The sequence below is a fragment of the Panthera onca genome, chromosome D1 (assembly GCF_046562875.1).
Source record: "Panthera onca isolate mPanOnc1 chromosome D1, mPanOnc1 haplotype 2, whole genome shotgun sequence".
NCBI lineage: Eukaryota > Metazoa > Chordata > Mammalia > Carnivora > Felidae > Panthera > Panthera onca.
In genome coordinates, this window is record NC_138348.1 from 57,364,217 (window position 1) to 57,378,330 (window position 14,114).

The 14,114-nt window shown below is 40.1% G+C and overlaps 2 protein-coding genes across 7 annotated transcripts in view; one reads left to right on the top strand and one right to left on the bottom strand.

Annotated features, from left to right (window-relative positions):
- COA4 (cytochrome c oxidase assembly factor 4 homolog) lies at nucleotides 1-3,138 on the bottom strand. Of its 3 annotated transcripts, none has more exons than XM_060605667.3 (2): nucleotides 2,971-3,138; nucleotides 1-958 (listed from the first exon to the last, which is right to left on the bottom strand). In XM_060605667.3, exons 1-2 carry the CDS (start codon nucleotides 3,127-3,129, stop codon nucleotides 692-694), a joined length of 426 nt encoding a protein of 141 aa, XP_060461650.1. In that variant the 5' UTR covers nucleotides 3,130-3,138; the 3' UTR covers nucleotides 1-691. The 3 variants fall into 3 exon arrangements, with proteins under 3 accessions (XP_060461650.1, XP_060461652.1, XP_060461651.1); XM_060605669.3 differs by lacking the exon at nucleotides 2,971-3,138 and adding an exon at nucleotides 2,849-2,964; XM_060605668.3 differs by lacking the exon at nucleotides 2,971-3,138 and adding an exon at nucleotides 2,672-2,824.
- A 50-nt stretch (nucleotides 3,139-3,188) lies between these two features.
- Nucleotides 3,189-14,114, top strand: part of PAAF1 (proteasomal ATPase associated factor 1) — a 37,671-nt gene continuing 26,745 nt past the window's right edge. The window contains exons 1-3 of one of the 4 annotated variants that reach the window (XM_078433106.2): nucleotides 3,189-3,283; nucleotides 6,839-6,879; nucleotides 10,312-10,415. In XM_078433106.2, the coding sequence (XP_078289232.2) occupies nucleotides 3,237-3,283; nucleotides 6,839-6,879; nucleotides 10,312-10,415 (192 nt within the window). In that variant the 5' untranslated portion in view covers nucleotides 3,189-3,236. The remainder of the gene's footprint in view (nucleotides 3,284-6,838; nucleotides 6,880-10,311; nucleotides 10,416-14,114) is intronic. The other 3 variants (XM_060605664.3, XM_078433107.2, XM_078433105.2) reach the window with 3 other exon arrangements.

The following is a 14,114-nucleotide window of genomic DNA, read 5'->3' on the forward strand; positions in this document are numbered from 1 at the left end:
TAAGAGGCACTCGATGTTTATTTTCCCATTTGTTTTCTTCCTTCCTTAGACTGAATGAAACGTCCAGAACAACTAATGAAAGATAAAGGCACTTATATAATGGCCAGTAATTAGTTGTTCTAATGCTGTTTTACTTATTTCTATCTCTCAAACCAGACTAAGAAACATGAAAGAAGAGATCCTATTATTTATCACATCAGATCATATTATTCATTCACACAGTACCTGGCACCTGGGAAGGTCTCAGAAAAACTTGCTGTGTTGAACCAATTACTCAATAAATGAAGACCTGATTAGGTAATCAGTTTACATTTAGATTGTGAATTTACTTTTAAAATTAAACATCCATGTAATCGGCTCAGTACCTGGCACACTGACCCAAGATGTAAGGTAAGAGAGCATCCCTTAACCCAACTCTTTGTTTTACTTGGCAAATATCAGTTGACATTTAGTATCGGTGTAACATGGTAGGTGAGGATGTGTGGGATTGCACAATGAAAATATGACAGCTCTTTACAGCAGTCATGTCCAAACCCATGGCTGTCTGGCTCTCAAAGTCAGTCTTGGCCAGACAATCCCCATGTTTTACGCCTCTCGGCCCAAACTTCCACTGTTCAGGACTTCTTCCTCCTATGATCTCTCTGGGCTCGTTTCTTCAGGGACATCCTCTGGGGATAGGTGGTTTGGGGTCTCAGTGGTGAGCACTGCCTTGCTCTTTCCTCCTCTGCAGCTCCTCCCGCCGCCTTGCCTGATGTTCACTCATGCAGTCCCTGAAGGCCTGTACCTGTGGCTGACACTGTCGCCAGTCCTGGTGTTGGGCCATGCACTCCTGTACTGCATAGTGGGAAGCAGCACAACCAGAGCGGGAAATCAGCTGGTCCAGCGGATCCTCTTCCTCATCCTCCTTCTTCACCTGTCGGGCCCAAGCATGGCCTTGAGTTGACATCTTTGAGAGTCTCTGGAATAATGGAGGGAAAGTTAGAGTAGGAATGTGATTATGAGGTTCCATTACTATCAATAACATTGACCAAACTGCACTGTTATAGCCTATCCGTGCATCTGTCTCCCCTTGCAGAGTGTAAGCTTATTTGAGAACAGATATTGGGCCTGATTCATTGGTGCCATCAGTACTAGGCCTGGCAAGAGAGCAGATCTGTAAAACGGTTTGAACTCAATAGAATGACATAAAGTATATGAGAAAGTTTAGCACAGCACTAAATAAGCTTGAATGGATTTTGCTAACAGAATTTGAATTAGGTGAAATGTCACCTTTTTGCAGCAGATGTCTCCCCAAAAGAATGAATCTCTCCTTTCCTCCTATTAGCCTTTTCCTATGGCTGGAAAAGAACATAGTTTAACACTTGGGAGATTACCCAAATATGGGTAGCGTTTGACATACAGGAGGAATGGAGAGTTCAGTTTAGCTGTAGCATAGAGTGTGCATGGGCGCATAAGTCTGTGAGATGAGAGTACTTAATGTGAGGTAGATTTGCCCAGACTGTCTTCCCAAGATCATCTGCCTCAGAGCACCCAGCAGAAAGCAGCCTACAGAAGGAACTTGAGAAAGCTTTGAAGGGAAATAACCTCAGCCTTTGAACAAATTTCACCATGACAGGCTTTAAAGGAACTAGCACTCTTCAATGCCTTTCCTGTTTCTCTGATTCATTCAACAAATGATTATTGAGTACCTATCACGTACCAGGTACAACGCAAGAATTGAGGATACAGGAGTGACCAAGACGGATGTAGTTCCTGCCTTATTGGAATTTACCTTTCAGTGCCTTTCCTGTGTCTCTGATTCATTCAACAAATGATCAATGAGAACCTATCATGTACCAGGCACTATGCTAGAGTTGAGGATACAGGAGTGACCAAGATGGATATAGTTCCTGCCTTAATGGAGTTTACAATCTAGACAATAAACAGGTTACTACACAGTGTGTACAGATAGCTAAGATTGGGAACACACTAGAGGAACACCTAATCCAGACATGGCAGGAACAGGCTGAGTAGGCTTCCTGGAAGAAGTGATTTCTAAACTGAGACTTGAAAGATGAATAGGAGTTAGCCAAGGATGGGGAGAAATAATACGGGTAGTCAATGGAAGAGCAGGGTCAGGGGTTGAGACAGAATTTGACACAGGAGAGGAACTCAAAGTTCTGTATGACTAGGGAATAGCAAATGAAATCGCCACTATGAGAAAATATCTGATCATAGCAAGGTCTTGTTGGCCACGTTAAGCCAACATAGCCTACCCAAAACTCATTTGCTTTGGAGGCAGTATAACTTAAGGAAGGAGGTGGGTAATAGGTTTTGAAGAGACTAAGATTGGAAACCTAGCTTTGTTACTGACTCACTGGGTGACCTTAAGAAAATCACTTCATAATCTCTCTTGAAAAAGAGTTCACATCTACCTCACAAGACTGTTGAAGACTAAATGACATAATGCACATAAGCCTGGCATGTCCAAAGACTTCAATAAATAAGTTTTTATTACTGTACGGAAAAAGTGCCCTGGATTCTAAGCCAAGAGAACTAGGTTCGAATCCTGACACCATGTTTTACCATACAATCTTCTTAGCTTCCTCCTTAATAATACTGAACTCATACAACTAATATAAGGATTAATATGATAATGGACGAGAAATGCATGCGCGACAACAGGGCTCACAGTAAATGCAACGGTACTCTTTCCCCACCACATCCTGGCTTCAGTCTTCCCTGAAGGAAAAAGAGGAAGACCCATGGTTGGAGATCAGGGCAAGCAAATGGTCGGCAGCGGGATGGCTGAGACTGGCCTGGACTAGGAAGTCATAGGAAAGCAGAGAAATTCATGTGTCTAAGGCACCTGCAGCTTCCACTTTAAAGTCTCCCACTTTAAGAAGACTCAAGCGCGAGCGCGGCAGCCAACCGCAGCCCCGCTGTGCCGGCTAAGCCTTACAGTGCAAGGACGCGGTACAGAGTGCTCACCGAGCAACAGGTGGAACACGAGAATTTGGACGCGCGTTCCTGCACGTCGCCGTCCGTCTTGTAGGCAGTTGTAACTCTCCCGACACTCCGACCGGAAACCAGCCTGTAAAGGAGCTTGAGAGCGGAAGTGGGGAAGAGGGACCCGCCGCGCATAATCATTGGCGGCCTCTCAGTAGAGATTCCGCCCTCCAATCTCGTCGCAGCCCCTTCTGGGACCCACTTCCGGCGAAGAGCGGAAGAGGCGGGCAGGTGGAGGCGGGGTTAAGATGGCGGCGCCTTTGAGGATTCAGAGCGACTGGGCCCAAGCCCTCAGGTGAACAAAGGCCCAGGCCCGGGACGGAGGAGGCGGGTAACGCATGTTGTCTTTGCGTTAAGGAGCGCTGTACCCAGTCCAGGATAGGGATTACCTCATCGGTTCTTAAGGGATCCCTGGGTGTAGAAAAAGAAGTCACACGTGGTCATAGGTTTTCATTCTCAGAAGAGCTGTCCTGAGGCCAAGGCAACACGTACGTGCTGTGTGATCCCAGCACCAGGATTAGGATCAATGAGTGGACAAAGACAGGCAAACTGGGAGGCAGGGAAACTCTTAGCCAAGTAGTCCTAGTCATTTAGCAAATATTTACTGTATTTGCAAAAGTCCTAGTACTCAACCACCTACCTCCACATTGTCTTTGAGTGTATGATGGAATCCTTGTATTCTCAGACCCCCAGTGCTATGTTAGACATATTGGGCAGTTCTATTCAGGAAACAGTGTAACAACCACTATGTCCAGACCCTGTGAGTGTAGTGGAGTTTTAAACAGTGGTTCCTTCCTTCAAGAAGCTGATAGCTTAATTGGTAATGCACAGCAAACCATTCATTCAATATCTATTTATTCATGGTATACTGTGCAAGTTATTACTGCGTGCACCATGATGAGTACAGCAGTGCCATGAATGGCAACTGTTACTACTAAGGGTTTTTCAAATTGGAACAGTGGTGAAGATGAATAAAACATAGGTTTTTGCATTTAAGAAACTTACACTTTACTATGTGGACTAAATTACTTACTACAACACAGAATGTGTGACAAGTAATAAAGGAAGAACACTAACCTTTACTGAGGGCCAATCAGGAGAGAATGCAGGAGAGGAATAAAGAAGTAACTTGCTTAGGATTTTGCAGCCAGTAAGTGACAGAGAGTTACTTAGTATCAACCTAGATTTTTCTGTCTCAAAAGTGTAAGTCTTTTTCATTATATCCTAAAAGTGTTAAGAGTGATGAGGTAAGGATTTGGATGATTGGAGAGGAGCATTCTAAAACATGTAAAAAGTCAGTGACCTGTTAGAATGCAGACATTGTGTACTAGTCCCTTGTTTCAATTCGTTTTCCAGATAGCTAGGTGACCTTGAGCAAGTCACTTTTTCCTGAGCTTTAGGGTTTTTTTTTTTAAAGTCAGTTTTCTTAATAAATGTTTATTTATTTTTATTTTTTAATATGAAATTTATTGTCAAACTGGTTTCCATACAACACCCAGTGCTCATCCCAACAGGTGCCCTCCTCAATGCCAATCACCCACTTTCCCCTCCCTCCCACCCCCCTATCAACCCTCAGTTTATTCTCAGTTTTTAAGAGTCTGTTATGGTTTGGCTCCCCCCTCTCTAACTTTTTTTTTTCCTTCTCCTCCCCCCAAAATGTTTTATTTCTTTTGAAAGAGAGAGAGAGAGAGAGAGAGAGCACACACAAGTGGGAGAGGGGCAGAGAGAGAGAATTCCAAGCAGGTTCCGTGCTGTCAGCACAGAGCCCATTGCCGGGCTTGAACCCATGAACCGTGAGATTATGACCTCAGCTGAAATCAGTAATCAGATGCTCAACCGACTGAGCCACCCAGGTGCCCCTATAAAAATTTTTAAAGTTTATTTTGAGACAGAGAGACAGAGCAAGGGAGGGGCAGAGAGGGAGAGAGAGAATCCCAAGCAGGCTCTGCTCTGTTAGCATGGAGCAGGACGTGGAGCTCAATTCTAGGAACTGGGAAATCATGACCCAAGCTGAAAGCAAGAGTCAAGATGTTTATTATTATTTTTTTAATGTTTATTTATTTTTGAGAGACTCAGAGAGATAGAGTGTGAGTGGGGGAGGGGCAGAGACAGAGGGAAACAAAGAATCCAAACCGGGCTTCAGGCTCTGAGCTGTCAGCACAGACTCTGACATGGGGCCTGAACCCACAACTGTGAGATTATGACCTGAGCTGAAGTTGGATGCTCAACCCACTGAGCCATCCAGGCGCCCCAAGAGTCAGATGTTTAAATGACTGAGCCATCTAGGTGCCCCTGAGCTTCAGGTTTTTTGTTTGTTTGTTTTTAATCTTTAACATGGGAATAATAAAAGGTATTTTGTTAAATTGTGAGGATTAATTACACTGTTTGCAAAGTGTCTGGCACAGGGCTTGGTTTCCAGTAATCCCAATAAATATCTACATATAAAGTATTTTTTTAATTTTATTTTTTATTTTTTTAAATTTACATCCAAATTAGTTAGCATATAGTAAAACAATGATTTCAGGAGTAGATTCCTTAATGCCCCTTACTCATTTAGCCCATCCCCCCTCCCACAACCCCTCCAGCAACTGTCAGTTTGTTCTCCATATTTATGAATCTCTTCTGTTTTCTCCCCCTCCCTGTTTTTATTTTTGTTTCCCTTCCCTTATGTTCATCTGTTTTGTCTCTTAAAGTCCTCATATGAGTGAAGTCATATGATTTTTGTCTTTCTCTGACTAATTTCACTTAGCATAATACCCTCCAGTTCCATCCACGTAGTTGCAAATGGCAAGATTTCATTCTTTTTGATTGCCGAGTAGTACTCCATTGTGTGTGTGTGTGTGTGTGTGTGTATGTATATATATATATATATATATATATATATATATATATATATACCACATTTTCTTTATCCATTCATCCGTTGATGGACATTTGGGCTCTCCATATTTTGGCTATTGTTGATAGTGCTGCTATAAACATTGGGGTGCATGTGTCCCTTCGAAACAGCACACCTGTATCCCATGGATAAATGCCTAGTAGTGCAATTGCTGGGTCATAGGTTAGTTCTATTTTTAGTTTTTTGAGGAACCTCCATACTGTTTTCCAGAGTGGCTGTACCAGCTTGCATTGCCACCAACAATGCAAAAGAGATCCTCTTTCTCCACATCCTCGCCAACATCTGTTGTTGCCTGAGTTGTTAATGTTAGCCATTCTGACAGGGGTGAGGTGGTATCTCGTTGTGGTTTTGATTTGTATTTCCCTGATGCTGAGTGATGTGGAGCATTTTTTCATGTGTCGGTTGGCCATCTGGATGTCTTCCTTGGAGAAGTGTCTATTCATGTCTTTTGCCCATTTCTTCACTGGATTATTTGGGTTTGGGATGTTAAGTTTGATAAGTTCCCTATAGATTTTGGATACTAACCCTTTATCTGATATGTCTTTTGCAAATATCTTCTCCCATTCTGTTGGTTGCCTTTTAGTTTTGCTGATTGTTTCCTTCGCTGTGCAGAAGCTTTTTATTTTGATGAGGTCCCAGTAGTTCAGTTTTGAAAGTATTCTTGATTTTTCAAAGCTGTCAGCTGTATGGATAGTGAACTCCCTATTGATGAAATATTTGAGTATTCATTTAACCCGTAGATATCTATGCATTAAGTGCTTAATCCATGAATATTTCTTCAGTAAATAAAGTTTGTCTTAGAATAATCTATGCCTGGATGAGATGTTATACTGGATCATACCTCAGTACTATGTCCAAACTGAAAATTATATGATCTTCTTTCCCCCTTGCACCAGTGGCATCCTTTTCAGCATTGAATGAGCCTAATTAATCTTTTGTTTCTCTTCATAGGAAGGATGAAGGGGAAGCCTGGCTGAGTTGTCACCCCCCAGGTAATGTCCATATGCCCAAAACTATATGCCTTCCCTTTAGAGAAAGGGGATTTACTACCCCTAGAAGAGAGCTTCATACTTTCTCTTGACCCAAACTCCTTGCATAATGCTCATAGTCTTCAAATGTTCTTGACCATTCACACCAACTCCTTCATTTCAGGGGAAGGCCTTAAGATTAGTTTTCCATTTGGAGGCCACAGACTTACTCAGGGAGTGATTAAGTCCCTTAGCTATATATTATTGTATTCTAAGCAGTTCTTTAGTTTCATTTGTGATTTCCTGATGATGATTCCTAGATGTATGGCTCCAGCCCTGAACTCTCTTTAAGTTCAAGCAGAAATTGAACAATTATCTGCTAGACATTAATGCTTGAAGCTCTCACTGTTCTCTTGATTTTATCAAATCTAAAACCAAGCTGAGCACTTCTCTTGTCAAACAGACTTTCTTTCTTGATTTTCAAATTTAAGTTACCACCATTCTAGGCATCAGAATGAAAAACCTAGTCACTTTACCATGTCACGTCCAGATAGCTCCCAAATCCTATCAGTTATTTCTTTGAATGACACTTCTGTGTTAGTCTTATCCATTTGTTTGTAGTTATTGTGGTACTATTAAAAAAAAATCAAACTTTTTAATAAATTTGTGAGTTTTGTTTTACTGATTATCCTTAACCTCAGATACCTTTGATTCTTTATATAACTATATTCTATTTCTCTGAGAAATAGAATTTTAAACAGTCTTTTGAGGAAAATGATGCTGTATGGAAGATAGTAGCTAGGTCTCATAGTCAAGGATTTTGTTTTTAAAGATGAGAACTAATTGTAGAGCAATTAAAATACAGGTTATATGTAGAGGAGAGAAGGGCTAACTGAAAAGCTAGTGTCTTAAAGGAGAGAGAGATTCAATTAACTCTAAAAGACTAAGATGAAAGAAGGTGAGGGTAAGTGCAGATGTAGATAAATGCATTGGTGTGGACATAGACATTTAAGAGTGTCTTCCTTCCTCCTTTTCTTACCCTTCCTTCCTTCCTTCCTTCCTCTTTCCTTCCTTCCTCACTTCCTTCCTGTAAGCTCTATGCCTTAATGTGGGGCTTGGCTTAAACTCATGACCTTGAGATCAAGATTCCTATGTTCTACTGACTGAACCAATTCTATTTTATAAACAGAAAACCAAGACTGAGATCATTTCAGTGACTACAGATGTAGAAAGGTCATTTTGAGGGTGTTGACAGAAGATTGGTTAAAATGATACACTCTGTGGACCAGGCATCATGGGGCAGTGGGTGAAGCCAGGAGGGAATTGTGGAGGTGGACAAAAAGCACAGTTCCCTTGATCCTATTTTTGTGGCTTCTTTCTGAACTAGCACTTCACACCACTTTCCTTCCCAAAGCTTCTTTGCTAGATTTTCTCTATTCCAGACCTTTATCCCAGATTGTAAGTTCCTCCATTAATATCCTTCAACTACCTTTTTATGACTGTTTTAACCAAACTGGTATTTTGTTGTTGTGTTTTGTTTTTTTGTTTTTTTAATTTATTTTTTTCCAAACTAGTATTTTAAAAAAATTTTTTTAATGTCTATTTATTTTTGAGAGAGAGAGAGAGACAGAGTGTGTGCAGGGGAGGGGCAGAGAGAGAGGAAGGCACAGAATCCGAAACAGGTTCCAGGCTCTGAGCTGCTAGCACAGAGCCCGATGCAAGGCTCGAACCCACAAACTAGGAGATCGTGACCTGAGCTGAAGTCAGAGGCTTAACCAACTGAGCCACCCAGGTGCCCCAAACTGGTATTTTTTTTAATGTTAATGGCAAAGAAACTTATTTAAAGCATTTTTTGTTTTTAATATTTATTTATTTTTAAATTTTTTTTTCAACGTTTTTTATTTTTTATTTTTGGGAGAGAGACAGAGCATGAACGGGGGAGGGGCAGAGAGAGAGAGGGAGACACAGAATCGGAAGCAGGCTCCAGGCTCCGAGCCATCAGCCCAGAGCCTGACGCGGGGCTCGAACTCACGGACCGTGAGATCGTGACCTGGCTGAAGTCGGACGCTTAACCGACTGCGCCACCCAGGCGCCCCAATATTTATTTATTTTTGAGAGAGAGTGAGAGAAACAGAGCATGAGTGGGGGAGAGGCAGAAAGAGAGGGAGACACAGAATCCAAAGTAGGCTTCAGGCTCTGAGCTGTCAGCACGGAACCCCCGTGGGGCTCAGACTCATGACCCACGAGACCATGACCCGAGCCGAATTCGGATGCTTAATAACTGAGTTACCCTGGCACCCCACCAAACTGGTATTTCAAAACAATTTTTGAAAAATTATATATAGAGCGTGGGGAGGGGGGGGATAGAGGGAGAGGGGAAGAGAGACAGAGAATATCCTAAGCAGGCTCCATGTTCAGTGTGGAGCCTGATGTTGGGCTTGATCTCACAATCTTGACTCCATGACCTAACCAACTAAGCCACCCAGGTGTCCCTAACCAAACTGTTATATTAATTGATGCCTCCTCCCTATCTTGTTCTTTCTAATTTTCTTTTATTCTTGACATGCTCCTCCCTGACTTGGTTTTCTTTCCCTTATATTCTGCCTAGCCCTATCTTTCTATCCTCTGTCTAGGTGTAATCTTCCAAGGTTCTACTTAAATCCCACCCTCTCTAGGAAGCACTCCTACTCTGTGTGAATCCTTGATGTTTTCTACTCCCCTCTTACTCCTAGAATTGCAGTTTAGTGCAATAATTATTTACTGAATAATTTGTAGACCCTGATCATTTCTGAACTCAAGGACTTTATAGTCTAATAGGGAGGTCAGACATATAAAGTGTATTATGGGCTCTTACAGAAGTGTATATATAAAGTGCAGAAGAAGAATAGAAGAGAATGTTTTTAACTCCATTCTACCATCTGCTTATGTTTATGTGTAGGATGTCTTATTTAGCCCTCATCACTGCAAAAACAGTGGTCTACTTAGGCAAATTTTCTAGGTTACTGAAGCTTAATTCTTTGCTATGTATTATATATATATATCTACATATATATATATATGTAGATATATATATATCTATATATAGATATATATAGATATATATATACTGTAGATAAATACATCTGTGCATGTTGGTCTTTATCTTTCATTCTGAAAGAATTCCATTTCACAGTCCGTAAAACTGAATTTGAGATCACTCTAGTAGTTTTCTTACAAATGCCGTATCACATCTCTAAATCTTTGTCCTAGGTTTTAGCTCGTGAGTGTACTCCCTCCCAAATTAGGTTCACTTAGGACAGTGCTCTTTCCACTTCACGTCACTTTAACACAAGTACCTTCTATTCTTCCATGAGCCAATTTCCTACCATAAGTACAAATGCCTGAATTGGGTCTTCAAGGAGAACAATGTTGAGTTCTTATTATTTTCTTGAGACATGCTTCTTTTGTGCTATGTAGGGAAACCAACTTTGTATGGTAGCCTGACTTGTCAAGGAATTGGCCTCGATGGCATCCCAGAAGTTACAGCTTCAGAAGGATTTATTGTGAATGAAATAAATAAGGTAGGTTTTTATGTCTTCTAGATGACACCGAGTCCAAAACTGGGTAGTACCTATATATCTACTGTAAATATTTATACTGTTATTTGTATATCTGTGTTATCTTTACTTGTATAATAATCAGTTTTTACGCCTTTGAATGTCAAAAGTTTTTTTTTTTCTTTTGTAGTTACATATACTTTTAGATACTTTTAGTTACGTATACTTATTCTTACTTCCCTTATATCAGCGCTATTCAGTAGGTAAAATAATGTAAACCCCATATGTAATTTAAAACTTTCTAGGAACCACATAAAAAAGGTAAAAAGAAACAGGTGAAATTAATTTTAATAATATATTTTATTTAACCCAGTAGATCTAAAATATTATTTGAACTTATGATTAATATTAAGAAATTGTTAATGAGATATTATACATTCTGTTTTTCTTACTGAGTTCTTGAGATCCTGTGTATACTTTACATTTACCACACATCTCAATTCAGACTCTATAATTTTTTATTGAAAATACTTGATAAGTGTATTTAGGTTCTATAAAATTTACAGGTGAGAACACAGATTCACATACCCAAGTAGTTCCAAATATACTTAAAAAGTTTTCCAAAAACTGAGTCAAGTATTAGTTTTTAAGTTAAATTTTAAATAAAATAAAAATGCAGCTCTTCATTTGCACTGGCCGTATTTCAAATGCTCAGTAACCTCATGTGGCCAGTATCTACCATATTGGACAGCATAGCCTTTATCTGGCTAGGCCTTGATGAAGACCTACGTTAATAGTACTTAATAGTTTTTCTCATTGGTCTTTGAAGTGAGTAGATGGCCAAACTAAGTACAGTAAAACCTTGGATTGCGAGTAACCTTTTCTGTGAGTATTCTGCAAGATGATTAATCATTTCTAATAAATTTTAACTTGTTAAACTAGCAATGTCTTGCAATACGAGTAGAATATGACGCCCAATATCACATAATCACAACTGAGCCAATGGTTCTTAAAATTTGCCTTGATAAATGAATGCTTTGGATTAAAAGCATGTTTCTGTAATGAGTTATGCTTGGGGTTTTACTGTATTGCAGAACCTAAGATCTGACTTTCCTTACTCATTCTGATGGCTGTAGTCAGTATGCTCTGGTGGGTAACCTGATTCCCAAAGGGGAAACCAGCCTTTCTTTTAATGTGTAATTAAATGGAGATGATATTCTACCTATAGGCTGGTTAATGGGGAGGGAGACTGCATATGAATGAAACTATAAAATATTACAAAAGTGAGTTTTTGCTTATCATAACAATCCCGTGGGATTGATATTTTAAATTCCCATTTTGCACATAAGCAAACAGATTGAGAGGTTAATTAACCCTAGTAATCAAATCTAGTTAGACTGTATGCCAGAATTGAAACCAGTTCTATAAACTTCCAAATACGAACACCAGCTTGCAAGCCTACATTTTTCCCAGGTGTTTTGCCAGCCACAGCGTCAGTTCTGATTTCCTTTCTTCCCTTCATACGTAGGCCCTGATACAATCCTTATCTCTTCCAACCTCATTGCTAATTTTTGCCAGTGTACCTGCTAGGTAAGACAGTAAGTGGTTATAGTTGAACATTCATTTGTTTCCTAATTGCCCTGAGTCACTTTGCAGTCAACTTTTGCAGTTGCTACATCATTCTATTAAACAGTAGATTATGCTTAAATACATAATCCTGGAGTATAAAAAAGTTTGACTTTGAATTTTATCTTAGCATGGAATGCTCACACTCTTCCCCCAAACCTTGCCCTGAATTTTATGTTTTGATATCCTGCAGCTTTTCATTAAAATATTTTCATTAACAGCATGATTTTCTACTGCTGATATTGGAAGGTAGCTTAACATTTCTTTTCCTCCATAGTTTGTTTACGGATTAAAGGCTGAATTGCTTGATTGATAAGTGAGAGAATACCACTGATTGGTGAAATCTTTCATATAATTAGTCTCAAAGAAGTGAAGTCTTCTGAGAGCAAACCCAATTCTTACAGATGCCTGAACACTGAGTTCATGGAGTTCCTTGAATCCTTGCTGATAGGAATGTTTAAACCAGGAGAGTTTAGCTGACGCTTTAATTTTGGATACAGGAGGCAATTCCAAATCCAGGTCAGCTCTCTTGCTGCCGTATGGGCTTTGTCATGTGGTTAGAAGCAAAAACTAATTTAATGAAAAACCTGCAGGCAACCACATATGGATATGCTGGCTAAGAAAGTGCTGTTTGTATAGGTAGGTATTCTGATGGTGTTTTTAAAGGAGTAGAATACTTGTAATAAGAGTATTTTGATTTTTAGTGATGAGAATATTATAATTTTGAAACTTTTTAAGAAAATATTTTATTTTTCATCCCTTCTATTTTAATTTTTTGTTTTTACTTGAGAGAGAGAGAGGGTGCACAAGCAGGGGAGAGGGACAGAGAGAGAGAGAGAGAGCAAGAATCTTAAGCAGGCTCCACATGCAGCACAGAGTCTGATGCGGGGCTTGATCCCACGACCCTGGGATCATGCCCTGAGCTGGAATCAAGAGTTGGGCTTTCAACCGAATGAGCCCCCCAGGCACCCCTGAAACTCTTCTTTCTAATGAACTGTGAGGACCTGTGTTTGTTGTATATAGATTAACCTTAGAAAAAGGTTTGGAAAATCTTGATTTTTGAAGACATTTTCATTGTTCAGCAGAATTTCCAGAAACTTTGAAGTACTGCTGCAAAAGCGATAACAGGTTAGGAACCATTGGGTGAGTGTGGCTCCTCAGCTTCCCTGTAGGAGATACACACTTAGATGGTGGTGCTGGTATTCTGGCAGTTAGAATAAAGGGCTGTCCTGTTTGCAAGAATCCTTGAAACGTTTACCAAGCCTTTTATACCTGTATACATGCTACCTTGAAATCTTAAATGGTTACAAAGGCTGCCTTTGCAAGTTATGTCACCTGGATCTAACATCTAGTTCTAGGTGCGGTTTCCCACTATGTCACCAGTTTTCTTGCTACAACAGCTGAAAGATATGTGGTAATGACTAAGCAAAAATACATGGGGAATTAATACAGCTATGGGGCGATGAGCAGTCAGTGAACATGTGTAGTCAGTTTAAGTCCTAGGTAGGAATGAGCACTGAAGTCCTGACCAGGCATACACATTGTATAAGTATACCATAATTTGCTAATTTTCTCTGGTAACTATAGATATCAGTAGTCTAACATTTTATCTAAAAGTTCTTAAAGGCGGTAAGTTTACTTTTAGACTGATTGTTTAGGCCCTAGACTTGGAATCTGGTGCTGTTTCCTCCTGTTAATCCTGTTCCTTGCCCCATTGCTAATTGACAGTACTGGTATTAGATTTTCTCATAAAAATTAATGCCTTCATGTTTGTCATTTTTTTAAAGTGTTTTTAAGTGTTTATTTATTTTGAGAGAGAGAACACACACATGCCTGGGAGCAGGGGAGGGGCAGAGAGAGGGAGAGAGAGAATCCCCAGCAGGCTCTTATGCTGTCTTGTGTAGAGCCCCACGCAGGTATTGATCTCGTGAACCGTGAGATCATGACCTGAGCCAAAAGCAGGAGTCAGAAGCTTGAGTGACTGAGCCACCTAAACACCCCTCGTGTTTGTCATTTGTACTTACTGTTGGTTTGTCTTCTGTGGGAGTTTACTTCACCATAAAAAGATAATGGCATCTAAGCAATACAAAATTACAT